Source organism: Aspergillus stella-maris, assembly GCF_047715825.1.
Source record: "Aspergillus stella-maris strain CBS 113639 unplaced genomic scaffold BDV14scaffold_1, whole genome shotgun sequence".
Lineage (NCBI taxonomy): Eukaryota > Fungi > Ascomycota > Eurotiomycetes > Eurotiales > Aspergillaceae > Aspergillus > Aspergillus stella-maris.
This window is the reverse complement of record NW_027396795.1, coordinates 333,810-358,985: the sequence shown is the minus strand read 5'-3', so window position 1 is coordinate 358,985 and position 25,176 is coordinate 333,810. Positions and strand designations below refer to the sequence as shown.

Sequence of the window (25,176 nt, the reverse complement as noted above, 5' to 3'; positions counted from 1 at the left end):
ACTATTGAAAAGCCGTCTCGATTTGGCAGGCAAGGTGAGAAGGCAACGGTGAGCTAGTATGGTAAACTAAGGATGGAGTCAACCTCGTGGTTGAAGGTTGAAACAGAATTCTGGAACGCCTGATGTCAGAGCCAAAAATCAGTGGTCTCGGGCGAGAGGCTCTGCATTCTGTACGGAACAGAAGTACCCTGAACCAACTTACTTCAGGAGTTCAACTGTGGTAGCAGCAACAGTGACCCAAGGACCTGGGACTGTGAGGGCTTGTTGGTGGCTGACAGAATGACAAATTCAGCACATTTCTGACGAGTCAGCAGCACCACGCAGCCGCAGCAGTTCGCAGTAGTTCGCCAGATCTGGCTCGGTCTGCCGGGATCTGCAGTACCAGCCAATTACATTCAACATCAGAGATGACAAGGTTTGCTGGATGACAGCCCGGCTGCAGTCTGTTTATTCCTGCACCCTGCACTCTGCAAGATTGAGATCGAAATGGGCGTTGTCTTCTACGCCTGGGCTCGAGACAGGGAGGAAACAAGAGACCCAAAAATTGGACGGCTCAAACTGAAACGGAGTAAGCAAAACGAGGGAATCCGCACACCGCTGTCATGCCGGTGTCAGACAGTGTCAGGCTGTCAGACTGGGTGTCAAGACTGTCAGACCAGTCACTTGGAACACGGAGGTCACTGTGGCCGAGCTGGAATTGGATGGTGGATGTTCCTGGCTGGAGCCAAGCGGAGTCGTGATCCGAGGATGCGCCTGTGAATCTATGATTAGTATTTCAGATTGTGGGCCTGAGGCTAAGAAGTGGTTTAACGCCAATCTGCCACCTCGTCATACTCATCCATAATGCTGGACTGAATACGCGATACGCCCGATCTCGCTTGCTGAGTGAGAATGAAGTCAACGTCTCCGGTGGCTGCCAGTGCCACAGCTCGGGTAGGCATTTTGTGGTTGCTGGTTCTGCGCCGTGCAGAACAGGCTTGATTGGTAAACATGAATCTGGATTGGCTACCGTAGAATGGAGTGGTCCTCCCCCAGTTCGGTGACAGGCTCGTCTCAAGACGTCAAAAATTTGGCGAAATTTGGGAGCGAATCAGTGTGTGCAGATCTCGGACCACGAGGACGACTAAATTAGTGTGCACGCGAGAAAGCATCAGTCTCCGAGGAGTTAAAGAGACCAACCGAAATAATTCGTCGACAGTAGCAACAGAGTTCTGATTTGTCCTCGAGTCGCGACCAGCTTGCCAAGGTTCAAGGGCGTTCAGATGTTGATGTTGATGTTGATGTTGGTGTTGGGGAGGTGTTGTGTTGGTGATGAGAATGAAGTTCGGCCCGTAGTCGGAGGGAATGACGGGATCACGGGATCATCCTGGCTGTTCCTGCAGTGCGACCGGCCACTGTGTTGTGTTCTCTGCACATCTATCTACACTCTACAGACTACTTCCAAATACTAGCCCAGCCGGCCCATTCGGCACGCTATGATTCATGATGCTCTCGATCGTCCCACTGTGGATCTTGACATCGCCGCCAGTGGGCAGTGGCTGGCAGATCGAGTCATGAATCCCGATGGCAGCCACGCTTTCAGTGGTGATCGCGCTTCCCTCGTGGAATTGCCAGAGACGCTACGGCACACCACGAGATAGCGCTGATGAGCTGGCCATGGCGATTTGTCAAGATACATGCAGTGGGGGGCCCAACGCCAATTGACTGTCATCATGTCATGCTCGTGGTCCCCATCCTGCTGGATCTTAGAGTTTGCGAAGATGAGGTCAATCAGGGATAACCCATCGATATAACCCATGGCTCTGGGTTATGGATTTTAATCACCTTCCGAATTCGTTTGCTCCGCTAAGTCCGCTGTTGATTACCACCGACAGAGTATGGTTCTATGGTCCTATGGATGTCCTCTACCACATTCTCGGGCTCCCAACATACGGAACACTTTGCTTGTTCCAACTTCCAACTCGCCAACTCACCGTGAGATGTCATATGCACGGGGCAATTATTCTACTGTACTCTGTAGGGACATCGCGGTCGTTGCCTTTTTGGTTACATTCTCGGGCTCTACTCCCAATTATTGGCTCTCGGTCTTACCCCACGCTGGACTAGTCACTAGATCCGTATCTGACACAAGAGAATGATCTCTTGATGATCTCTCTTTTTCTCCGAGTCTTGAACAAAAAGGAGACGACCCGACTGCCGCAGTGGCGCGGATCCTTTCCGACAGTGCTGCGAGTCTGCGAGTCTGCTGCGAACGAGAACGACTCCTCTACGGCAGAACGCCTTGGAGCGTGCTGCGGCTTGCAGCAAGCAGCTTTAGGTGCATGGCATCGTCAAAAGCAAAGTGGAGAGAGGGCGATCGAGCTTTACCGGAGCAGGAAATTGGAATCATTTCCTAGAGTTTGACTTTGGCCCCATTCTGGGCCCCAATAACCCAGGACCAGATAACTACTTCCCCTTCATTATTTCAGAACAGTCACAGATCGATCTCTATTACTCGCTTCCAGGCTGGCGATCGGGTCCCAGAATAATCCTATCCCAGACTCCCATGAAGACCTTGCGGCGGGAAGACGCGGACCCAGCGCCATTGCCGTCACCCTCGCTTTTTGGGGACTATTCTGCATGAATTATTATGGACCCTCCTTGACTCCTTGACTACTGCAGTCTGCGAGGATAAGCTATGGAAGGCCGGAATCCTGGCTGGATTTGTGATATGTGACATTCTGACACGACCACATTATTGTGGATCTGCCTCCCTCACTCCGAGTCACCACTGTACTTGCCGCCCAGAAGCGCCTGTGATTTGTGCAGCCCAGGGACCCTTTGCCATTCCGAGTTTTTTCTTCTGCTTTGATTGGTCTGGAACCTTTTACCAGGAATTCAAATTCCTTACCCAGCATATCCCCGCTCAAACCGTGACAGCCTTGCTGCGGCGGCTGGCATTTGCTGCAGCAAGAAAAGCAAGCGCAATTGTTGGTACTTTAGTCTGCTGCCTGCACGACGTGTTCCCAGGGCTACGGGATGTTTCAATGCCCAACACTACATCTAGTCCTTCATATCCCAAGTCCCAGGCAGGGATGTTGCAACATAACTCCGAACTCCACCCTCGGGAGATTCACAATTAATTTGATGAGAGACGGCTATTCATAGCTGTGAGGGCAGCAACTTGATTCGAGCGCCTGGATGGGGCGACTCCGTTTGAGTGGCAAAGTTTTAAACTCGCACTCCATATGGGGAATGTCGAGGTTACCAGAGGGCCAATGTAGAACTGGTCTAAGCCTGCCAACGGGCGCCAGTTTCAGCAATGTTTGGGGCTGGGGGTCAGGACAGACTTGAGGGCAACGGTCACAAGGGAACCTTCAGCTCTGAAGAGTTTCTTCAGAGCAAGAAAAGTCCGACGGGGATCCATCGCCATCAGCCAAGCTGACGCATGGAACCAAAAAGGGACGGGGGGTAGAAAAAGAAACGGGGGGATGGGTGGCAGAGTGGCAGTTGACGAGGAACAGTTCATGCTTGGCCATGTCAAGCTTAATGAACAGTCGACAAGTAAATGAACCAAAACCAGAACCAAAACCAGAACCAAAACCAAAAACCAGAACAGAAAAAGCAAGAAAGGCGTTCCCCTCATGGACAGACCACAGCTCCACCGTCAATTATTCTTATCCACTGCAGGATCGGCGCCCTCTGTCGGATCTCCCCCCCTGTTCTTCTTCCTTGGGTGCGATGCAATTGGAACAGTCTCCATCCGGCCCAGCGACTGCCAATTATCCCAGTTGTAGTATTTGTTCTTGTACAATGTGATGCAGTTGTTAAACATTGTCAGAGATCAGTAGGGTTGTCAATTGTCAGAGTCAGAGTCAGTGGTCTGTAACAGTGGCAGGCTGGCAGCATGGTAATTGGTAACCCTTATTAGACTGTTAAGTGGTAAAAAGAGTGAAATGCTGCTGTCAGTGTCATGCTGGATCCCCTTTCCTTGCATAACCTTGGTTGAGTTCAGCTGTTCCCCATCGTCATCATCGTGCCCTCGATCCTTTTAACTGCTTCCCCTTCCCATTCTCATTATTGTCGCCTCTACATCAACACTACCGCTCCCCCTTCCTTCTTCCCTTCCTTCCCTCCTTCTATACTACAACTACTCAATCTCTCCACTCAACCTTCCTCAATTCACCCTCCACCTTCTTAAGTCTACTTCTCCCTCACCTTCCTTCACCTTCCTTCTTCTCAACCTCATACATCTTAATCTCACTCGGGTGGTACAACAACGCTCCACTGTTAAGAGCCGCGGGCCGGTTCTGTTGTGCAAGCGCATTCCAAAGTCTATCGACTTTTAATCTTATCCTCAGCCTCACGCCTTCTCGCCACTGCCTGGTTACTCAAAGTTGAGTGTCAGACTGGTCTTAATCTTCTCGGTGTCCGTCTTCTATGTCAGAGTACCGTGACCGGAGTGGGGGTTCTAAAAAAATGGCCATCTCATATGCAAGCGGGCTACCCGCTGACAACCAAGCCCTTCCGTCATTTCGAGATGTGAGATGATCCCTGTTCCTCACGAACAAAGAACAATCATACTGATACTGTCATTCCAGCTGCTCCCGCCTCATCTACACGATGAAATCGAATCGACTTCATACTACACCTCTCGGCAGCCCCGCGAGCGGCCAACATCATCACACGACTTGCCTCCCAACTTTCGCCCCTCATACCCTTCTTCATCCAAGATGCCGTTCGAACATCGCGAGTCGACAGGGACAAGACCTGATTCCCACCCAAGAGATTATGCGCACGTTCCAGGCGCCACCAATGCTACGTCGCGGTACACGACTTCCCGCCCCAGCCCCATGCTTCCTCCAATCCGTGACCTGTCATCGTATCCCGAGCGCGGGATGAACGCGGATCCCAGGAGTCTTTCACGAATGTCAGCCGGCTCCCATGGGTATCCTCCCGCCTCTAGCATGCCCGGTCCGATGGACGACAGAAGGGCTGCCGATGCCTACCGGGGCGTGCCACCGCCGATGCACAGCCAGATGGGGTACCCTTATCCGCCCATGACTTATCAGAGTGACGACCATGGCCGTCAAGCACTGTCGCATGCGCCTCAGTCAAATTTCGGCATTCTTGGCGATCCTATCGATACAAAGAACAAGCGCCGACGGGGAAATCTCCCTAAGCCAGTCACGGATATCCTAAGGGCGTGGTTCCATGAGCATTTGGACCATCCTTATCCTAGTGAAGAGGACAAGCAAATGTTCATGACTCGTACAGGTCTTTCGATCAGTCAGGTATTTTCTCTTCTTTCTTGAACTTTGGTAGAACCCATTCTAACAATAATTAGATCAGCAATTGGTTTATCAACGCGAGAAGACGCCAACTTCCTGCTCTACGGAATCAAATGCGATCCGGCGGGAGTGACATGGAGCGACAGTCTCCTCTGAGCGACATGGAGTCACAATCCGAGTCTTCGCCTCACCGAAGACATTAATTACCTATCCCCAGCTAGGGGGAAAGAGTCAGGTTTACGGCCATTTATCCATCAATAGACGCCACCGCAAGGTTAGACGGCGCAAGGTACATTTACATTACGATTTGCGGTGCCACTCAGGATAGACACGAAGTCTCTTTCCTTAATTTTTTTCCTATTCTCTCGCTTTATTTTTCAGGATCTCCGGCCATTTATCGAGTGATGCACCTTGATACCCGTTTGTTTTACAACTATACTACTCGACTTTTACAACTACTACTACTACGCTTTGCATGGACAGTCTGACTGGGAATTGACGTTTCAGCGCATGAAGATTTCCTTTCCTCCTTCTCTAATAATCGACATGCATCAAAGGGGTTTACACGGTTTGCGGTGTCTTTTCTGGTTTTACCTCAACATTCAGTTTCCATCTACGTCTACATTTTACCTGTACAGTACAAGTATGATTATGTGACCATGCATAGAGTCGTTATACAATGCTATCATCAATGAAATCAGTTCTAGAACAAGCAAGGGATCAGTGAAGTAAACATTGAACAGTAAAATGCGGTGAACCCGGCTACATTATCCTCTCGATCAGTATAGGTTTTTCAGGTGTCAAGTAAAGACCCAAAAATGGACCCAGAGCCTCGGGTCTGCTTCAGTCCTACTAGTGCCAACCCCCAAGACAAGAAAGTCGTACAACTTAACCGCCTTCCGTTAGCACCGGCACTTGTCACTATCGACCTGCCAACTCCAGTACTCTTGAAGTATTTCAGATAAATCTTCTTTGTCTTCTGTCTCGCAAAAACTCTTCAGCTCCCAGTTTTCTAATTCCAACACGAACACCCCTACCTACCAAACCAAACCAAACCAAGCAACCCGATCGACGATCCCCATCGGATCGTCAGCCGAGCCGATCTATGCTAAATATACTTCTCTTAGCACTTAGCAGAGGAAGTATACTTTCTTTCTTCGGGCCTGTCTGACAACTGCCTATTATTCAAGCTCGGTGCTCGGCCTTCAGGGTTGTCCGTGCCATCCTGTCACTTTTTAGTGCATGTCAGCCGTCAGTGTCAGTGGTCAGTGATTAGTGATCTTGAAGATTTGTTGGGTTGGTGTTTGGCTATGGTTCTTGACTGGACTTCTTAAGGACCTTCATTTTCGAGTAAATAGTCGAGACCTACCTACCTAGGGGGTCGCTCTTTCCTTGTTTGGCTTTAAGGACTTGTACTTTCTCGGGCTTGCGGTCTTTACTTTACCATTATCATTCTCCTCGCTGCGAACTTACTACTATCATCCTACCTACGATCAGGCATCTTCACGACCAAGTCCAAACGCAGCTTCAACCCCAGACGAGGCTCAAACTAAGGGCTGTGAGTCGCAGTCATATCCCAACCAGGTTAGAGCCTACCTATCAAATAAGGTCTACCCCATCCGAGCTCTTTGTGCTGTCACTCTTGTGTCACGTTCCCCAGTGCCTCTTCCTCAGCTACCTACACTCTTGGCCGGAGAACAAAGAAACCAGAACAAAGAAGACGGGTGCAGGAGGTCTGCCGAGCTATCCGCCACAGCTGATTCCAGTAACCCAGGAACTAACGACTGACAAAGGAGAGCGCTAAGACCAAGAGTTTGCATCCATGAGGCTGGGGTCTCCTCCCCGAGGTTCCCGACATTTCGAATTCCGGTGCCAGGTCTTGGTTTCTTGGTAGGGGCTCTATCTCGACGTGCGTGTGCATGATTCATGAGTCGCGTACTGCATTGCAGGTAGGGTGCACTCTGTACTCTGTAGCTGTATTCTGTATAGTACTTTGTCTTCTGTACACTCAGATATTGTTGACTGTATACTGCACATACTACACAGTACATACTACATACTACATTGCGCTGCAGTCGATCGCCGCATACCAACGCCGATACCGTGCCATCGTACATTCTTATAACGCTTCACGCAAGGGGGTGCCGCACTGGCCATTAACTACGTCTGTCCTGCGCGTACTGTCAGGCTTTCCATCCCGCCAATCCCGTCTTCGAGATCCGGTATCCGGTCAGATTCTGGGTAATCGTTGTTGCAAGGGGGCGTTCTGGATATGTTGCACTGATCGCTGTGGCTTGATTTGACCTTGGCAGGTGCAGCGGCTTGATAAAGTGGCGTTGACACTGACACTCTCACTGACAGAAAACTGATAGTTTTGGAAAATATGTCACTTGGACTTGATTTGAAGGCGCAATGCTTTCCGATCTGATCTATCTTGCATTCCTTGTCCAGGCACTGCTATGTGGTAGGGCTGGCTGGGCTAGAGATAAGATATAGGGTGTTCCCAAACACACAAGACATGACATTCCTTTCTATATCTATCGAAAGTGGTCGCGTATCGCCTGCTATCAGAGACCCCATTCTCACTCTTACAGTGCTATTGGATCTGGCGAGTCGAAGAAGCACGTCATTCCTCAACCCAGTCACCTCTTTCTCTGGCCCCCGGGGCCCCCAGGTCCCCAGGACAAAAGTACGACGCGCTGACCATCCCCAACCCCGTGCCTTACTTCCCGCCAGAGTCTAATCGAACCCCCCTGGCATACCAACGACGCATCATAGCCCGCAAAACCTGGAAATCGTGCCGTTGCGGCTGTAGATCAGGTCCGCTCTGTGCCACCGATCTACAAAGTGCAGACTGCATGCAGTCCATCGAGGCGTGCTTTGCATGTCCGTGCGCTGCAGGGGACTGCTGGGTCTGTTGGCGGCTGGTATTTGTAAATCCGATGTTCCGCGGAGATGCTCAACCTTTTTCTTGCTGTTGTCTTACTTGGAAAGTTATCTTTGAACTTGGATGATTCATGTCGGTGAGGCGATCGTGGACGATGTCGGGATGCCCTGTATCCGGACCTAGGTACTATGTAGATGAATCAGAAAGAAGAAAAAGATTTAGTCTATGCCAAAAATGCGGTAAATGCAGAGGCTAAGGTCGGTGGATGACCCTGTGCTTGTTTGTATCTGTACTTATACCCTCTGAGAGAAGCCATATCAATGATTGACGCGACCCAGTAGAACCACGATGCAACCATAATATTAAACGAGTATATGACCTGCTACCTTGGCAATTTTCCAGACATCCAGCCAACTATTTCCACTGTGACTATATCTCAAGAGGCCATGCTCGCGTTCACTGCATCGATTGATGTCCATCCATTCGTGTCTTCAATCAGTGCAGATAAAACAAAACGCTATGCAGCTCATCGCTGAGAAGCGGCCAACTGCAAAAGTACTCGTGGGAACACCATATGCTCTTGCTTCCTAAAGATAGACATAGTTGAATGCCTTGGTCCCTGCTATGGCGGCTTGATTCCGCGAACCTGCCATGCCCATGCCACCGAGAACCCAGTCGCTCCTTCCTCAGCATTCTGCCGCTCCAGCCCGAGCCGGGTCACGCCTTCCTAACGGGAAACAGCCTGGGGGATCGTGCCTTCCCAGTGTAGCTCGGTAGGTAGCCGGTCGCTCCTTCCAAGATGGGGAGGCCCGTGAGGTTGTTCTTTCCCAGCTCAGCGAAGATCCTGGTTGACGCTCGCTCCTTCCCTAAGGTATTATGCCACACCTCATCAGGTCGCGCCTTCCTTGTTGGAGCCTTCAGGCTGAGCGTCGTGCCTTCCCTGTTTCAACGGTCCAGATGGAAGCCGGTCGTTCCTACCCGGCTCAGCGAAGATCTTGTCGACTTTCGCTCCTTCTGATTTCGGGTCATATTCGTCCGTGGACATACATTGAGACGCCATTGATTTCGTGTCTAGTGCCCTCAACGTTTTTCCTCTCTCGCGACTTTTACTAAGAGGTTCTCGACTGTATGGTGTATCTCTTATATCAAGGAACTTCTTTACGGGTACTTAGGCCTTTGGAGCGTGTCGATGGTGGTACTACCGGGGAAAGATATAGATAGGCAGGATCACTCCCGCTCGCTGGCAACCTGCGCTCAACCCGGACTGATCAGAGTTTTGCAAGCTCGAGTTTGATTACTCGGCTGGCTTTTGTCCTCCACTTTGCCATGCATGGGTCATCGGTGGTGGAGATGGTTTGCATGATACACCAGCCTAGGTGTGTCTCGGGGTCCTTCTTCTTTCACTGTTTCCCCCAGAGCCCTGGGCTGGGGGGGTGAGGTTCTCGATAACCACTCCATATTTATTCGTTCCCCTGTTCCTCTTGATGCTTTGCATTTGTTATACAGGGGCTTGGTAACTTCCCGTGCGTAAAAAAACTTTCCTTGTCAATGCTTTGGGTGGGGAGAGCACAGGACTGCTTACATACACTGTTTAACTAAGGCAGGCTCTAGCACGAACCTTATGATTATTTGGGTGTGATATTTACCCAGGAACTCACTGCGTACCACATCTTAATCAATGATATTGGGAATATTTGGAGTGAATGAGACGTCGCAATGTCCACGCAACCGATCTGTTACGCTTAGGGTTGTGTGCGTGGTCATGTGCCCGAGCCCTCAACATCACAAAGACTTTGTCTGCCATTGCAGGGAAACCCAACGCTCATCATGCAGTAGAGCATGGGATGCTTCTTGAGCAAAGGGGAAAAAATAAAAAAAGAAAGCGATGCGTCGGCCGGGACTCGAACCCGGGTCTAATGCTTGGAAGGCATTTGTACTACCCTTGTACTACCAACGCCTGTTGATGAATACCTTTCCAAACTAATGAGCTACCATCGCAAGCTCAGAACTCACCAATTTTGGAAACTACCCACTTCTTTATCCGAGAAGCGCATAAATGCAGGTGCGTTCGTTCCTGTGTATACATGGACTCAATGCGAGTCACAACCTGCGCGCAAAAAAAAAAAAAAAAACAAGGCACTGCGCCGTTTGCTGTTCGGCCGATCGCGAGTACTTTGGCGTGTTATTTGGAGCTGCAAAAAAAGAAGAAGGGCTGCGTCGGCCGGGACTCGAACCCGGGTCTAATGCTTGGAAGGCATTTGTACTACCCTTGTACTACCAACGCTGATTGGTGAAAGGTATTGCTAAATAATGGCTTATTACCCTATTCACGTGTCTTAGGTTGTATAAGAGGGCTTGTTGCATTAAGTACGTACGCTACTTGTGTGCCACCCACCTTCTTATACAGTAGTGTTGTGGAATATAAGCCAGTGAGTAGCTTGGTGTACAAGGACTCGCGATCATCTAGAATATATGGTTTGTTTGAGTTGTCATTGCCGATTCAAGTAATATTGACTCCTTGTGCTTGATCGGGCCTCTTCCTTTTGGATATATATATATCTCTCTCTCTGCCGCCCTTTCTTCCCCCTGCCTTGATATTTACCAGCCGCCCCCCTCCCCCATAAACCCAACACACTCCGTTATCGTCAAGCACGAAAAGCCCAAATGCTCCCTGCCACGTCTAAATATACAGACTCAACACTGCTGCAAGAGGGTAACCACCGCCTATACCACAGACGCCTGAGAAGCCTAAGCTCACACTGCCCAAACCAAAGCCGAGTTAAAGAATGGAAGGAACGACCACAGCCTGATGTACTAAGTAGAAGTCGTGACCGTGGCTAAGTACCTTCCACATCCAGTTACCCCAAGGCTGGTTTGCACCTTCTGTTCTTGCTTCAGCCTACGCCGCACCTTCCTCATACAACTACGCACCGTGCACGGCAGCAATCGCGGGATACCAGGGGGCGGACGGTCAATGAGAGAGCAACCATAGGATACCTACTTAAGTAGACGACAGGGACCTCGCTGATAGCAGTTCCTTCGTACAGATATCGCCCGCTTCAAAGAGAACCATATACATGGTGCTACATATAGAGGGGATGGAAGTCGGTCCGTGAAAGGGTCATCCCAGTGTGAGCAGCTGTCAGCTGTCAACCAAATCATTATGCTGCCATATGCTCAGTGTTGTCTGCCCTGAATATGGAGTGAAGGAACAGCATTATGAAGACCAATGGCTGCGCCGAAAAGAACCCATTAACATAACAAGTACGACACGAGTATATACCCCCAACCACAACCAGAGAGCTAGAAATCACAGGCGGCGACAAGATAACAAGGCAGGCTAGCACTAGAGAGAACACCAAAAGGCACGATGAGGGGGTAAAGTGTTTGACCAACGCAGTGGCACCGAGGATGAAGACAGAGATGTACTGAATGGGTTACTTAGGACGCTCGAAGCCGCCGCGTCTTGTTCAAGCATGCGGTTATACAGCCGATATGATACATAGATACGCGTTTTCATAGACCCAACTCACGGACCGGACGAATAAGGACATAGCCCATGCACATAGAAGCAGAGAATAGGAAAGTGATACGCGATGAATGCATGGCGCCGTGGCGAGCGAAGACCGAGGCGCAGGCAAAACACACAAGGCACCTCATAGGCAGGGAGCCAACTAGAGCAGCCTATAGTACAAGAACGGGGCTGCCCGAGTAAGACTGCATGCATGATTGAAGAGTCATAGCTTATGGCCCCCTGTTACTACCTTACGATTATGTCCGTATTAGACGCCCAGCCTGCTACGAAGCGTACCTAGCATTGACATCACAAGATGTTGAGAAAGAATGAAATTCAAACCACCATGTATACGCCTAGATAACAACCCAAGATACCCGATATATAAACTGTCCGACAAAATATTTACAAACACGCTAAAGCAAAAAAAGGGACTTGGGGTCCTCGGAGTAAGCTGCCGTGCTGAGTACTTTTTATCTCCGAATCCCCGACACGCACGGACTCGGCGGAGATCGCCAACGCATCTAGTCTACCTAGTTTAGAATCGAAAAGTATATAATCACCACGTTTCCTGTCATCTTGTTAGCCTCTGCTATTTGTGCTTTTTTTTTTTTTTTCTTTCCGACGCAAAAATGGACGGGTTTGACTTACAGCAATGTACTGCCCAGCCTCCTTCTTGTTCTCCCAAAACTGGCCGGCTTCTTCCCTGTTCAGGTTTCCCTTGGCCATGGCGACGTCGACCAGCGCAGCCTCCACACCCTCACCCATACCCTTTCCGCTTCCGCAAACAAACACACGACCGTCTAGCGAGTTGATCACGAACCAGACGAGATCCGCTTGATTGCGGACTTCCTCTTGAACGTACTTGCTTTCGCCGCGCCGACTCTGCACGACTTTGCGCACCTTGTCCTCATCAACACCCCACTCGCCGCGGTAGAGCTCGTCGAGGAGTGAGTCGCGAACGCCCTGGAGAACCCAGACCTTGTTGGCGCAGTTAGCGGATTGCAGGCGGCGCTGGACGAAGCCGCGGAACGGCGCAATTCCGACACCAGCACCGATAAGGAGCATGGGGCCGTCAGAGGCAAAGCGCTTCGCGAGCGGGTTGGCCATCAGACCGCGGAACATGGGGACATGAAGTCCCAGGTTCCCGGGCTCGAGACCCTTGGTTTGGGCGTCGATGACGCGGCGCGCGAGGCGCTCCATGTAGCCCGAGCCGACACCGGTGCGGTTACCGCCCTTCCAGTCGTCGGATTCGGCGACTGTGACGGCGATTTCGACGAGGCGTCGGTATTGGTCGCCCTTTCGCTTGCGAGAGATGAGAGGGTCTTGGGAGAGGGAGTAGAAGCGGGGCATGAGTTGGTTGAGGACGGAGAGAAGGTGATCTAGTGGTGGGTGGGATGAGGGGAAGGCGTTGAGGAGTTGGGAAACGGAGATGTGAGAGCTTGTGCGGAGGTCGCAGAAGGCGCCTTGACCCTGGGCGGATGAGAGGTACATGAGGATCTTCTTCTCGTTGGGCTCGCTGGCGTATTCGGCGAGGAGACGGAAGAGGCCCTTGTTAGGGGCGTAACTTTGGATGTCAGAGCACCAGTTCAGGAGCTCTCGTCGGGTTGTGATGAGTTCACGGGCTTCGTCCTTGCCCCAGATCGTGGGCCATCGGCCGTCCGTGGTGCGGACTGTGATCTTCTTGTCGCGGAGGTACTTGGGGACACCAAGCTGGTTGAAGATGTCATCGACCTCTTCTTCCTTGTTCATAGGGCACACTCCAATGGCACCGCCAACGACAAAGTCAACGTTTCCACTCTCGGCAGGGTAGTCAGTTACGTCAATGTCGAAGTGATATGTCCGCTTCTCAGCACCGGAGCTTGTGAGTTCGCGGGCAGAGTAAATGGGGGCTTGGTACACATTGTACGGAGGGTGAGGCTTGACGAAAGGAGGCGGGTGATCCACTGGTCCAAGATGCATTTCAAGGGCCGAAGGAGGAACAGCCGAGAAGGAAACCTTCTGCTCAGGCAAAGGAGCAATGTTGGTCAACACGGAGTCCACGGTGAGAAGGTCGACATTGAGCTTCAAGCTCTGGAATGCCTTGTTATCCGGGGGAGTAACAGGGTTGATAACAGCAACAGGACCTGGAGCCCGGTTCAATGGTTGAAGACGGCAGCATCCACCACCACAGCACATGGCCTGAAGCTTCTGTGTACCTCCCGCTCCTACATTCTCCAAGATCCGGCGCATATCATCCGGACCCTGTGAGATGAGGACGGTAGAGGCCCGCCTCGGACGTCCGGTATCATCGACCTCCACTTCGACATCCTTTTGTGGGAACTCCTCGTCGGAATGTTCTGTTGGTGGTGTCGAGGGCGAATCTGAGTCTGTGTTCTCCGTGCTTGGTGACGAGCTACCGAAGCTCATGTTTGTGACGGACAGCGCGCGTACTCGAGGTTCTTCGGGAACGGGGTTATCAGGGTGTGATGTCGATGACATTGGCACATTGCCAGATTCTCTATGAACATTGGCATATGTCGGCCGTGAGGCCGCAGCCTTCGGCGACAATGGTGTCTGGGGAACGACGGCGTGGACTGCGACGTCAGCATTGGCCATCTCAGCCTATAGCAGAAGCAGAGAGGCTACTCACCCATTGCGAGTCTGAACCGCCGGAAGATCAGTGGTGAATACACGCCGAGCACACGTCAACAAGTACAATGAATTCGAGTTGAGAAATCGACCGAGGTGATGAAAATCGGGGGGCGAAAGAGGTGTAATATATCCAATTGAGCGGGAAAAGGGGACGATCGAGGGGAAATTGCAACCAAATGCACACCGCAATGAGGCGTCTAGACGTAGGACAAGGGAGAAAGCAGGAGTGAAACGGGAGAGTCGAGATTGGAAGAGACCAGTGGAGGTGGGATGAGGCGGAAGCACCTGTCGGCTGGGGCAAACCGGTACCGGGAGACTGGTTCCGCAGCGCTAGAGACGAGGGCGTGACAATTAGGAGGCTTCTAGTTTGTTTTTCAGACTCGCTAGCTTCTGTAGCGGACTGGTCTTGGGCTTGTTGCAAGAGTGGGCTGACTCCCCAGCGCAGTCAGTTGTTTGTTGTTGAATGTTGAGTCGAGAGTTGTGATTGTGGGCAAAAGGAAAACCGAGAGCAGCAGAATCAGATAAGGCAAGGTTCAGGTTCAGTGCTCAAGTCGCCACTCCACGTCATTACGCCCGCATACCGTCTGTATTTTTACCCGAGAACAATCAACTTGGATGTCGAGAACGGACAAGAGAGCGATCACTTGGTTGGGAAAATTCAATCAAATATGCTACTACTCACAAGGTCCAGATTCTCAACTAAAAAATAAAGGACAATAATTTCTTTTTCCTCCTCGGGCGCTATCGCCTAGTTCTTCAAATATGGACACCCAAAAGGCTCCGTGGAGAAGACGGCGGCTTTCTCCGATCTGCTGACTGCTCCAACTCCATGCAGAGTGCGAACGCGCTTGAAGGTCTCCTCGGTCGCGGTTTCCGATAACCATTACCGAACGATTATAAATTTCTTGATCAACAAAGCCAATCGTTTATGAATCACTTCCCACGTCATACTGCTGAGCGATATTCAGGAGGACAAGCCCCCTTTGTCACTTGATTTCGTGTGGCCTGATGCAGCGGAATGTGGCCAGCGGGAGCCGAAGATACCAGAGGCCCGTAATCAGATTACGATCTAACTTATCTGATCCGGCCCCCCCAGCCGGTAGGGTTAATGAGACACAGCTCCTCGGCTACGGTCGACACCCGAGGTCGCGGTTCTCGAACTTCACGCGCTACTGCGGATGGAACTATGGAGATTCCCCGGCTCATAGTTTACTTTTAGTTTCATTTGATCGACGCCGAAATTGGCTTACGCAGTACCCTGTACAAAGTACGCAATCCGTCCCGTCGTGGTTGCAGAGGATACACACAGAGTACCTTGGTTACACGTGACCGGACCGGATCAGATAACTCATGACTGCTCGCGGTAAATTACAGCCTGTACGCGCGTGACATGCTGCGATTCAGGTTGCGGGAATAATTTGCCGGTGATGATGGATCATGGTTCCCTTCGTCAGCGCGGGAGCTCCTAACTGACCTGCCCCTTTCTCGATACAAATCCGTATTGGATGCGAGTCAACATGTCTGAGTGTGTCAATTATAGCTCACCAGCCCAGCTGCCAGTCTCCCTATCTGATCCTCGTCCAAAGTAAGGAGGGAGCGATGTGGGGTTTCCGATGTCGGCGGTCCGTCAGCCGTGTATCAGATCAATCAGATAGTAAGGCTAATAGTTGTCCGGAAGCGGCTGCGCGTGCCCGGCCAGACGGCAGCAGACGGTCTTTGGGAAGGAGCTCGTGTTGGACAAGCTGTCATTCTCGTCAATCTTGGGCTTCAGGCTTCACGAGTTGCGTGATATATGCAAGAATGACGTTCTGGTGAACTCATTGTCGGACATTCCTCCGTATGATCTACTCATGATTCATGTGCTGATACTTAGCAGTTAGCACAGAGTAGTGTCGACACCGTGGCAGCTGCAGGCTGTCTCTTAGTCTCCTCCCCACATGGGTTCTCTCTCCCCGACCGAGTTGTTGAGGAGATATTGTTCTCCAACTTCAAATGTAATCAGAGCTATGTGACTGGCCTAAATTGGGGTCAGGTAGATTTTACTCCAAGAGGAGCTCCGTTCCAAGGCTGCTCCTCCCACTGCTCAAATCCGTTGATACTGCGCCTAGAAATGTACTCGCACTCTTGGCAGTTAGTGTACAGATACCCCTGGAGGCGTGGACAGATACAGATACCGATACAGATGACCCCGCAATCTCTTATCAGATCTTACTTTTACAATTACACCCCTCTGTAGTTAAACCTTTACCCTTTACTAACACAATCCATATCTCTATCGCCATCGGGCCACCCGACTTACCCCTCGGCGGGCCCCGAACAGACCGAGATCCCCGAAGGGCCAAGCTGGAGTCCGCGAACCCAATCAGATAAGGATTAATGAGAACGACTGCAAGCGGCAGACAATGCAGCGGAGATGGCTCCTCACTGCGGGACTGCCCCTCGGAGTCGCAAGTTCGCAATCGCAACAGTTCGTTGTCCATTCCTTCGTGCCGTGTTTCTGTCTTGGCCTAGGCTGTCGTGGAGTGCCTCGTGACCCTCGGGGGTAGAGGGACCGTGCAATTTGTTGTCGTTGGGTACACACTCACAGCACCTTGTGGGTTCGACAGGACTGTGGATTTCCTACCATAAGGTGTAGGTGACCTACAGAATGAAGTACTTCTGCACAGAAAAGTACACCGGGGATGGACGAGGCAACTAGAGACCCTCACCGAGTGTATATGTGTAGACAATGTGCCCCGCTGTCTACTTTGTATTGCTAACAACTACTTGAGCACGTGCGGACTCGCTGAAGAAAATTTCTGCGCGGTGCAGATTGAACAGGGACCTTACTGGCCCTGGATCGTGTTTGCTTTTGCAGGAGAAGGAGTGTCAGGAACAGTTTGCAGGGTCTAACCCCGCGGCACGGAAGTCGCTGTCGGCTGATTTCTATGTGTTGGAAGTGTTATTCCTAGGGTTCAATATAACGAGATCCTTGGATTATCACGAGAACTTATATGCAATCAACAAAACTATGTACGTAAAACAGCTTGACCTCCCATTTTACTTGCAAATAGACCACCAAAGCGCCTCGTATCAGACATTAGGAAAAGAACATCGAAGATGGTGCCCCTCCACTAGATCCTCCCCCCACTAGCAAAAGCCCCTCTATTACCCAGCCCCGCCTCATCCCTCCTCACCAGCGCAACCGGCGCAACAAAGTGATACCTGCCCCTCACCACATAATACCCGCTTGCCAGCGCAATCAACCCCACGTACATAACAACACTCCAGTTCATAGTCTGCTGGTCGACACTAGCCGTTAACGGGAAGAATGCAAAGACAAAGACTGGCAGGAGGAATGCCATGGCTGCAATGTTGACGGGGAGCCCGAACCGCCCGAGGGTCCAGCGGCGGTGTGGGAGCGGTTCGGACCGGAGCCGTTTCAGCAGGATGCATCCGATTGAGAGGATATAGGCGGACATTAGCGAGGTTATTGTTAGGGAGACGATTGCTGTTAGGGCTACGTAGGAGCCGATGTTTATCAGTGAGAGGAGGATTGTCACGGCCAATGAGACGAGGACGGAGTTTAGAGGGATGTTCCAGCCTGGGGTTACCTTTGGTTTGTTAGTAATTCTGAGTAGGTGGAGAGGAAAGAGGGGAGTATACGTATGCGAAGAACGAAGAGAACGGTAGTCCCTTGTCACGTGCGAAGGACCAAAGCTGGCGAGATGCCGTTGCGACTTCGGTGATGGTGCTTGCGGTTAGGGTTATGATTAGGATGGCTGTCATGGTATTGGTGGCCGCGTAACTCTGAGTAGTGTTGTAGAATATCTGGATAAAGGGAAAGCCTGTTGGGCTTTCCAAGATGTTGTTGACATCGCCCAAGGTGAAGCAGAGTGTGATGATCATGATGAAACCAAGCACTGCGTTGACTCCTACGGCAGCCATCATGGCATTAGGGAGCGTTCGGGAAGCGTCCTTTATTTCTTCGGCTGCTGAGAGTTAGACCTGGATAAACCAACGGATGGCGAGTACGCACACATATGGACGGAACAGTCGTAGCCTATCATTGAAGTAATTGTGGTAGAAAACCCCACGAGAGTCGCAGTGCCGTCACTGTTCCATCCGCCTCCGTTGTTGAATTCGGTGAAGACAGCCTTTGCATTGTTTCGAGGGGCAAGAACCCAGAGGGGAATGATGATGGCGAAGAGGCCGACAACATGGATGATAAGGATCAATGCCTCCACCATGGGCAAATTCTTGGCTAAGAACGTGTTGAACAGGATTGAAAACGTAGTAATGGCAACAACGAGAAGAGTACCATGCCATCGCTCGAAAGCATAGCTAGGATTGTTGAGGACGATGAGGCCTTGTATGATTGTACCAGCAAGCATAGCTATAGTCACAATAGCACACTGCCATCCGATTGCAGTGAGCCACCCTACCATCGTTAGCGGGACTTCCCCCAGGAAATATCGAACATACCAGTAATGTAGCTTAAGAACTTTTGACAACGACGAGGCGCAAACTCGGATACCCAATGGTATTGTCCTCCCGATGTAGGTGACCTTGAATGATCAGCACAGTCAAGACAAGGAGGGTCTCACATACATGCTAGTTATCTCTGCGATGCTTGCAAAGACAAGAGAGAACCCAGCGGTAACAATGATAAAGCCCCATACCAGACCGGCGGTGCCTCCATCTGTCAGCACACTAGCCAGCAGCCTGTCGAGGTGTCAGCCCCGAGTCACATATGTCTTACTGCCACATGGCGATACGGATCATACGTCAAAATGACTTCCCACGTGCAGATCAGCGTGCACGCGAAGCCGAGAATTGAGATAAATCGGAAATTCCTCTAGCTCTGGGTTACTATGATTTGCAGGCAAACGCAGACAAGATTGATGTTACTCACGCGAAGAACTTGGACTCGGCCTAGGGCGCTCATGTCATACTGATCTATTACCGTACCCATATACTTGGGAGCTACAGTCCCTTTGCGAGGAACTTCAGCATATCCGGCATAGTCAATAGAGAGATCGGCGACATTCTTCATGGTGGTAGGACTTGTCTCGTTGGAACCCATGGCGAGTGAATTGTGCTGCACTGAAAGCACTGACAGAAGGCAGATCCCAATATGTTATCGAATTCCCGGATAAGACTATGGGAATACGAGGCAACCAGGGACTATAGGGAGAACTTTGATACCAAATCGGACCATGGCCTCAGTCGACAGGCAAGGCGTCGAAATCAATAGTCGCAAGGCTCGATCGGAGAAGAAAGAAGCAAGGAGCTGAGACCATGTGGGAACATTGGAGTTTTCGAGAAAATCCCAAATGAGACCCTCGTTCGGGCCAAGGCCTAGAAATTACTCCGAGCATGGTTGACGGACTGAATATTGCCGGGGAGGCAATGCGATTTGAGTTCCTGTTTACTTTTGACCGGCACGCTTGCGTAAGGAGTGAGAGGTTGGACAACTTGCCACTCAATAGATGGAATAATGGCAACGATGGCCCATTAGACCGGACCGTTCATGTTTCAAAGCCTGTGCATATTGCTCAACATCTGCGAACCGCGGTGTTGAACTTGCACTGGCCTAGCAGGGTCTTTCCCCATCGAAGCGAGATGCCGCGAGAATGTAAGCCAACAAGGCATCTTGCATGAAAACGCCATAGTTGCTCTCCCACATTGCACTGGAATCATAATCATGGCCTATTTTGCCTTCTTCAGCACATGCTGTGTAACCACAAACTTCGACACCCATAAATCAGACGAGAAGCCTCAATTTTCGCGCAAAGCAAAGCCACACCGGAGTCCCTGTCAGCATATCACGCGACGGAGCCGGAATTTTTCTGTGCAATGTTGCTGCCCAATTACCGATGGCTGGCTTGAAAGAAAGCACGCAGCCCCTTGTTTAGGGAAAGATGACGCTCGCTAATGGAAGCCGTTTAGGTGAGCTCAACGCGCAATGCTGAACGTGCCGCATCCTTGCATCGAGAAAACGGCCAGAACTGCAATCCACACTATTGGGTAGAAGCTCGATCAAATAGGAAATGGTCTAGCTGACTTTAGGAGGTGATCAGCCGCGATTCTTGATCCTGGAAGACAGGAGGCTTGCTTTTTTCTTTGTCCCTCACTCTGACAGTGAGCTCTATCAGCATGATCGGAGTGCACTGCGCAGAGTCAATCTCGTGCAAGCAGCACGGGCTAAGACTCTCAATCTCCCGTAATGGCTCCCGATTTATCTCGATACAGTTTAGTTATCGTCTTTTCCCCTGCGGCGTAAGGTTGTCACGGTTAGCACCTAAAACAAGAAAAGAAAACATAGAGACGCATACAAAGCACAAACACTGACCTTGATCCCGCTGCTGCGTACCTTGCAAGCGCCCACATGGAAGTCGCCGGAATATAACCATCCTAACCCCTCTGCTTACTCCATATGGCCTGCCACGGAATCTTTCTGGCTCTTTGTTGACCCAACCACCAATGCCAGGCCCCTACGTGCCCCCGGGGTATTCGCCGCCCTTCCAGGTGGTAGATGACGACCATCATGGTGCCTGGGTCATAATCACCGTTGCGATAGGGCTAATTCTGTCGCTGGTCAGCTTTTTGATCCGGCTGTATGTGCGACTTGCTTTGCATCCGCCGTTTGGGAAAGATGACTATATACTCTTGGGAGCAACGGTCAGTTCAGCGTCTACAAGCAAAAAGAAAAAGAATGAGAAACTAATGACCCTTCTACCTACCAATAGATCATCGCCGTTGTTCAAGCAGCGCTGCTATTTGAGGCGTGCACGAGGGGACTCGGAACAAGCATTGACCTTTTGGAAGATGAAGACGTGAATGCGGTTCAGCGGGTAAGAGAGCTTTATCCTTCCCTTAACCACCTGACGCTCCTCCCTCAACTACACAACACATCTAACAACTTCTCCAGCTCATAATAGGCAGCGACGTCCTCTATCTGATCACCCTCTACACTACAAAATGCTGTGTCGTGGGCATATACCTCCGCCTCACGCCTCAAAAGCCACACAACCGCGCATCCTGGGGCACACTGCTCCTCTGTACGCTCTGGGTCATACCGGCGATTCTGATATTGACGATAAACTGTGGACTGAATAGGCCGTGGAAGGGCGCAAGTGGACAGTGTGAGAATCTTGTACGTCCTTCTTTCTTTCTGTTTTACAATACCCATAGACTCGGAAGAGTGGCTGATGCAGAGCATACAGCTACCGAAATGGCAGTTCATCGTAGCGTTGGATATCGCTACGGAACTCATCCTGTTCGCCCTCGCTGTCATTCTGCTAGCGGGATTGTTCATGCCGCTGAAGCGCAAGTTCACGATTGCCTTTGCGTTTGTGTTTCGGCTTCCGTAAGTCCTACAGATCCCTCACGTCCAAGAGGCCCTGCTCCTCGTACTAACATCCTCTTCCCTCTCCAGAATAATAGTCTTTGCAGTCCTCCACATATCCTACCTCCAAAAAGACCTCGACTCGCTCAACCCAACCCTCCGTGCCATCCCCTCATTAATATGGGGCCAAGTCGAGCTCAACTACGCACTCGTCTCATGCAGCGTCTTCTGCCTGCGCCCGTTCATGGCGGCCGTGAGTACAAACTACGGGACTGCGGGAGATTCAACGCTTGAAAGTAGTAGTCGGGATAAATCCGGTGGAAGCGGGGAGAGAGGGACGTTGGTGTTTGGGGCGGGTGCGCTGGGTGTGAGATCGCCTGTGAGGATGGGGAGTGGAAATGGGACTGGGATGGGGAGCGGGACACAGGAATTGGGGAGGAGTGTTACGGTTACTGGGCCGGGACCTGAGGGTGGGAGGGCCGCTGAGACGGACGATATGGCGATTGAGCTCTTGGACCAGAATCAGGGTCGAGGGTGTAAGATGAGGATTCGGAAGGATGTGCAGTATACCATTGAAGTTGAAGGGGTTGATGACTCGCCGGCGAGTACAGGAGGGGGGTTGCATAATGAGTCGGAGTATTGGGATCGGTATCTCGAGGCGCAGGCGCCAAGGCATTGATTGATAGTACTGGATGATAGAATTTGTATGTGTCCATGAAGAGTATAATAAAGTAATCTATAAAGAATGTATTCGAGCCCAGTATCCGTTAACGCCGCCCATGATGTAAAGACCGCTAAAAGCAGAAGGAATGAGTCGTCGGCCTCATGACGGACGTTTGAACGGGTGCGCTTCAGTGTTCCTGATATCTTGTAAGCGTAGTCCCAACCTTTTCCAGATTGTGAGAGAACCTACAGCACATAATCATCCAGGCTGATGAAATCCGGCTCAGAGAAAGTCAAATAAAAGTACTTGAGCGTCTCGGACAACCAGAAACTCTCCATGTAGTCCAGCTGCATCGGGTTCGTCTCCCGGACATTGTCGAGAGCCGCATGAGCAAACTTGGTTCGAGTGGCCTTCTCAATGTTCTTGAACATGCGCCAGGCGGCATCCTGGTACTTCTTGTCGCCAGTGATGCGGTACATAATGAATACTGACTCGATGGCCTCGGGCCTATGACAAAATTAGTCAAAATTCCAGATTAAAAGAATGATGTCTCACCTAAGGTTGTAACGGGCATCAGCAACCTCGGTGACACCCGGGAGTTGCTCAAGCTTGAGCTCCTTGATGAGAGCTATAGCAGCGGCATCGGTCTTCGCGATGTTGGCATGCTGGGGTGGACGAGACCGCACCCCTTGGTACCACTTCTGCTCATCCCACGGACAGTCATCGGCATTGTCGCAAGGGGTGAAGTACATGATCTCGGGCATGATACCTGTTGGCATGATATCATACGCCCAGATGCACCCGTCAGTGAGCTTCCGAGCGGTCGATAGGTCTTCATTTCGACTGAACACTTTTGCTCCAATGCCGATTGTGCCGCCAAGGAAACACTTAAGATGCTCTGCCTGTGGTTCGATTGTCCTTCGACTGTGTTTTGTTGGGGCGTAAAGGTTTCCTGAGAACAATATGTCCTTTCCATCTTTAGTCATTGGCCGAAACAGCAAGCGCTCCTTAATTGGTTTGATGGCAGACTCGTACATCCGCTGATACTGCTGGGTTCGACCTTCAAGAAGCAGATGCTCTTTCGGGAGGTATTCATATGTCGAGTCCGCCATCCCACCAATTGTGTACCGAGGGTCGTTGAATCGCATGTTGTGGGCATCGACCAGCATTGGCCATAGACCCGGCACTTGGGTTTCTTTCTGGGCCGACTCAAGTTTATCTGAAATACGCTGGATGGCGTCGAAATACTTCTGATCGCCGGTCAACTGGGTCATCCGGGTGAATTCAAGATTGAGCGACCCTAACTCAGCAAGGATGGTGTTTCCGCTTGGCTTGATGGACATTCCTGCTGCGGATCTCGTCCATTCCCATCGAGACTGGGGCATCCTGTTTCGGGTGTCGAAAGAACCATACAGGAAATCGGCAATTTCCGTCGCTTTCTGCAGAAGTATTGGATATTTGCTTTCTGTGAGGTCATTGGCACCGAGGAGACCTCCGAGATACCTGATGTTGGTCTCAAAAACATTGATTTGGATTGACTCGGTAGTTGTAAAGTCAATACGCTCGAGCGCTTGCAGCGCTTCCTCAAACTCGTCCATGAGGCCCATGATAACCAGTGTGTCCAGTGAATCAACAAGAGTGGCCGCCCAACCGGCAAAAGAGTTCCTGTATCCACCACTTAGAGGCGAAAGTTCATCCCGCAGCCAAGCATTGTTCTTATAGCCGTTCCACGCATGCTTGAAAGCTTCCTTCACTGCGCTCTGCTTCCGTTTCCTCCACATGCGAGTGAACCATGATTCGGCGGGAAAGTTGTATTGGATCTGAGGAATGTGCGAGGGCGAGGTGGTGGGTAACGAGTAGTAGTCAGTGATGGGGTACTGTTCGTCATGCTTGGTCCAGTGTATCTGGCCCTTGTCTTTCGAGAGTCCGTTTACCTCGTGGTCTGGATGGTATTCTGTGTGATGTCCGATAAACGTCCTCTCCGCACCAGGCGGTAATGTAGAAAAAAAGAGATAGATAAAGATGGTAAGAATGAAGGCGGGTAAAGCAAAGCTCTTTCGAACCAAAGCCATGATCTTGAAAGCAAAGTAAAGAAAGTAGGTATAGAGCTCAACTGCATTGAAAGAGAGGATAGCTGTTTACAGCTGGAGCTAGATCAGGAATCAACAATCAATTAGCAACATCAATGAGTGTAGATATGGCATGTCAATGCCAGGTTGTTTCAAGCCTGTGTGTGAAAGACGCGAGGAGAATCAAAAGCAAACGGGCTCTGGGGGGAACCCCAGCTATCAAGGGCCTAAGGGGTATGGAGAACAGCCGATCTCGACAGGATCGATCATCAAGGTTCAATCAGTGACATGACTATGATCGCCACTGAATTCCACTTCTTGGAGTTTGGGGCTGTCGACGGCGGACGCCTCGACGCCGCGACGGGCAACTGATACATAGCGGAGTCTCGCCTTCATTGTTGTATGGCCAGAATCTCAAGCATACAACGCAAAATGATGGAATGCCCAGCGAAACGGCCCCTGCTTTAATTGTTAGTGTTGCAGCTGTCTCATTCTGTGGCTGTATGGCCGAGTCTGGCCAGAAAATAGGGGACTGGGGATAGGAATGCTGCAGCTCTTGACTCGTCGAAGGACAAGACAAGCCCCGAATCTTGAACTGATCTGCCCGGCATTGCGTAAGCTGTGGTCCCTGCGACCTGAGACGGCCGGGCCAGAGCGGTGCTCCATATCGCGTGCTGCTATTCTTGCCTCAGCCTCCTACCGCCTCTTGGCAATTCAAACAGGGGGTGTTCTCCTGAGCTCAACGTTTTTCTCATATTCTGGTGGTGAACGAGGTTTTGACAGCTGAGACGTTTCACAATGACAGAGA

General features: G+C 51.0%; 6 protein-coding genes and 2 non-coding genes across 8 annotated transcripts; 3 read left to right on the top strand and 5 right to left on the bottom strand.

The window, feature by feature from the left end:
- Positions 1-1,754: 1,754 nt before the first annotated feature.
- Positions 1,755-2,113, top strand: BDV14DRAFT_161867 (uncharacterized protein). The gene has a single exon (XM_073766816.1). It carries the CDS (start codon positions 1,810-1,812, stop codon positions 2,104-2,106), a length of 297 nt encoding a protein of 98 aa, XP_073633719.1. The 5' UTR covers positions 1,755-1,809; the 3' UTR covers positions 2,107-2,113.
- Positions 2,114-4,458: 2,345 nt separating this feature from the next.
- BDV14DRAFT_194546 (homeobox domain-containing protein) lies at positions 4,459-5,473 on the top strand (the record flags this gene model as incomplete). The annotated part of the gene is made up of 3 exons (XM_073771949.1): positions 4,459-4,521; positions 4,581-5,273; positions 5,327-5,473. The coding sequence occupies 3 exons, from the start codon at positions 4,459-4,461 to the stop codon at positions 5,471-5,473; spliced, it is 903 nt and encodes a 300-aa protein (XP_073633718.1).
- A 4,570-nt stretch (positions 5,474-10,043) lies between these two features.
- On the bottom strand, positions 10,044-10,114 carry BDV14DRAFT_t2. Its single transcript has one exon. It is a non-coding gene; the product is annotated as a tRNA-Gly (tRNA).
- A 256-nt stretch (positions 10,115-10,370) lies between these two features.
- Positions 10,371-10,441, bottom strand: BDV14DRAFT_t1. Its single transcript has one exon. It is a non-coding gene; the product is annotated as a tRNA-Gly (tRNA).
- Positions 10,442-12,221: 1,780 nt separating this feature from the next.
- Positions 12,222-14,810, bottom strand: BDV14DRAFT_1577 (FAD binding domain protein). The gene is made up of 3 exons (XM_073766695.1): positions 14,304-14,810; positions 12,323-14,247; positions 12,222-12,242 (listed from the first exon to the last, which is right to left on the bottom strand). Exons 1-3 carry the CDS (start codon positions 14,305-14,307, stop codon positions 12,231-12,233), a joined length of 1,941 nt encoding a protein of 646 aa, XP_073633717.1. The 5' UTR covers positions 14,308-14,810; the 3' UTR covers positions 12,222-12,230.
- Positions 14,811-17,101: 2,291 nt separating this feature from the next.
- On the bottom strand, positions 17,102-19,516 carry BDV14DRAFT_1574 (putative GABA permease). The gene is made up of 7 exons (XM_073766684.1): positions 19,200-19,516; positions 19,072-19,142; positions 18,896-19,009; positions 18,770-18,852; positions 18,324-18,725; positions 17,951-18,276; positions 17,102-17,898 (listed from the first exon to the last, which is right to left on the bottom strand). The coding sequence occupies exons 1-7, from the start codon at positions 19,368-19,370 to the stop codon at positions 17,419-17,421; spliced, it is 1,647 nt and encodes a 548-aa protein (XP_073633716.1). The 5' UTR covers positions 19,371-19,516; the 3' UTR covers positions 17,102-17,418.
- A 1,254-nt stretch (positions 19,517-20,770) lies between these two features.
- Positions 20,771-22,314, top strand: BDV14DRAFT_194543 (uncharacterized protein; the record flags this gene model as incomplete). The annotated part of the gene is made up of 5 exons (XM_073771948.1): positions 20,771-20,968; positions 21,037-21,141; positions 21,219-21,443; positions 21,514-21,656; positions 21,726-22,314. The coding sequence occupies 5 exons, from the start codon at positions 20,771-20,773 to the stop codon at positions 22,312-22,314; spliced, it is 1,260 nt and encodes a 419-aa protein (XP_073633715.1).
- A 72-nt stretch (positions 22,315-22,386) lies between these two features.
- Positions 22,387-24,641, bottom strand: BDV14DRAFT_1433 (glycoside hydrolase family 47 protein). Its single transcript, XM_073766382.1, has 3 exons — positions 22,855-24,641; positions 22,549-22,806; positions 22,387-22,495 (listed from the first exon to the last, which is right to left on the bottom strand). Exons 1-3 carry the CDS (start codon positions 24,369-24,371, stop codon positions 22,459-22,461), a joined length of 1,812 nt encoding a protein of 603 aa, XP_073633714.1. The 5' UTR covers positions 24,372-24,641; the 3' UTR covers positions 22,387-22,458.
- Positions 24,642-25,176: the final 535 nt, after the last annotated feature.

Coding starts and splice junctions, on each gene's coding strand:
- BDV14DRAFT_161867 (XM_073766816.1), top strand. CDS start 1,810: ATGGATTTTAATCACCTTCCGAATTCGTTTGCTCCGCTAAGTCCGCTG.
- BDV14DRAFT_1574 (XM_073766684.1), bottom strand. CDS start 19,370: ATGGGTTCCAACGAGACAAGTCCTACCACCATGAAGAATGTCGCCGAT. Junction 18,853..18,895: donor ATCGCAGAGATAACTAGCAT/GTATGTGAGACC, acceptor TGATCATTCAAG/GTCACCTACATCGGGAGGAC. Junction 18,277..18,323: donor CGACTGTTCCGTCCATATGT/GTGCGTACTCGC, acceptor AACTCTCAGCAG/CCGAAGAAATAAAGGACGCT.
- BDV14DRAFT_1433 (XM_073766382.1), bottom strand. CDS start 24,371: ATGGCTTTGGTTCGAAAGAGCTTTGCTTTACCCGCCTTCATTCTTACC. Junction 22,807..22,854: donor GATGCCCGTTACAACCTTAG/GTGAGACATCAT, acceptor ATTTTGTCATAG/GCCCGAGGCCATCGAGTCAG. Junction 22,496..22,548: donor AGCCTGGATGATTATGTGCT/GTAGGTTCTCTC, acceptor ACAAGATATCAG/GAACACTGAAGCGCACCCGT.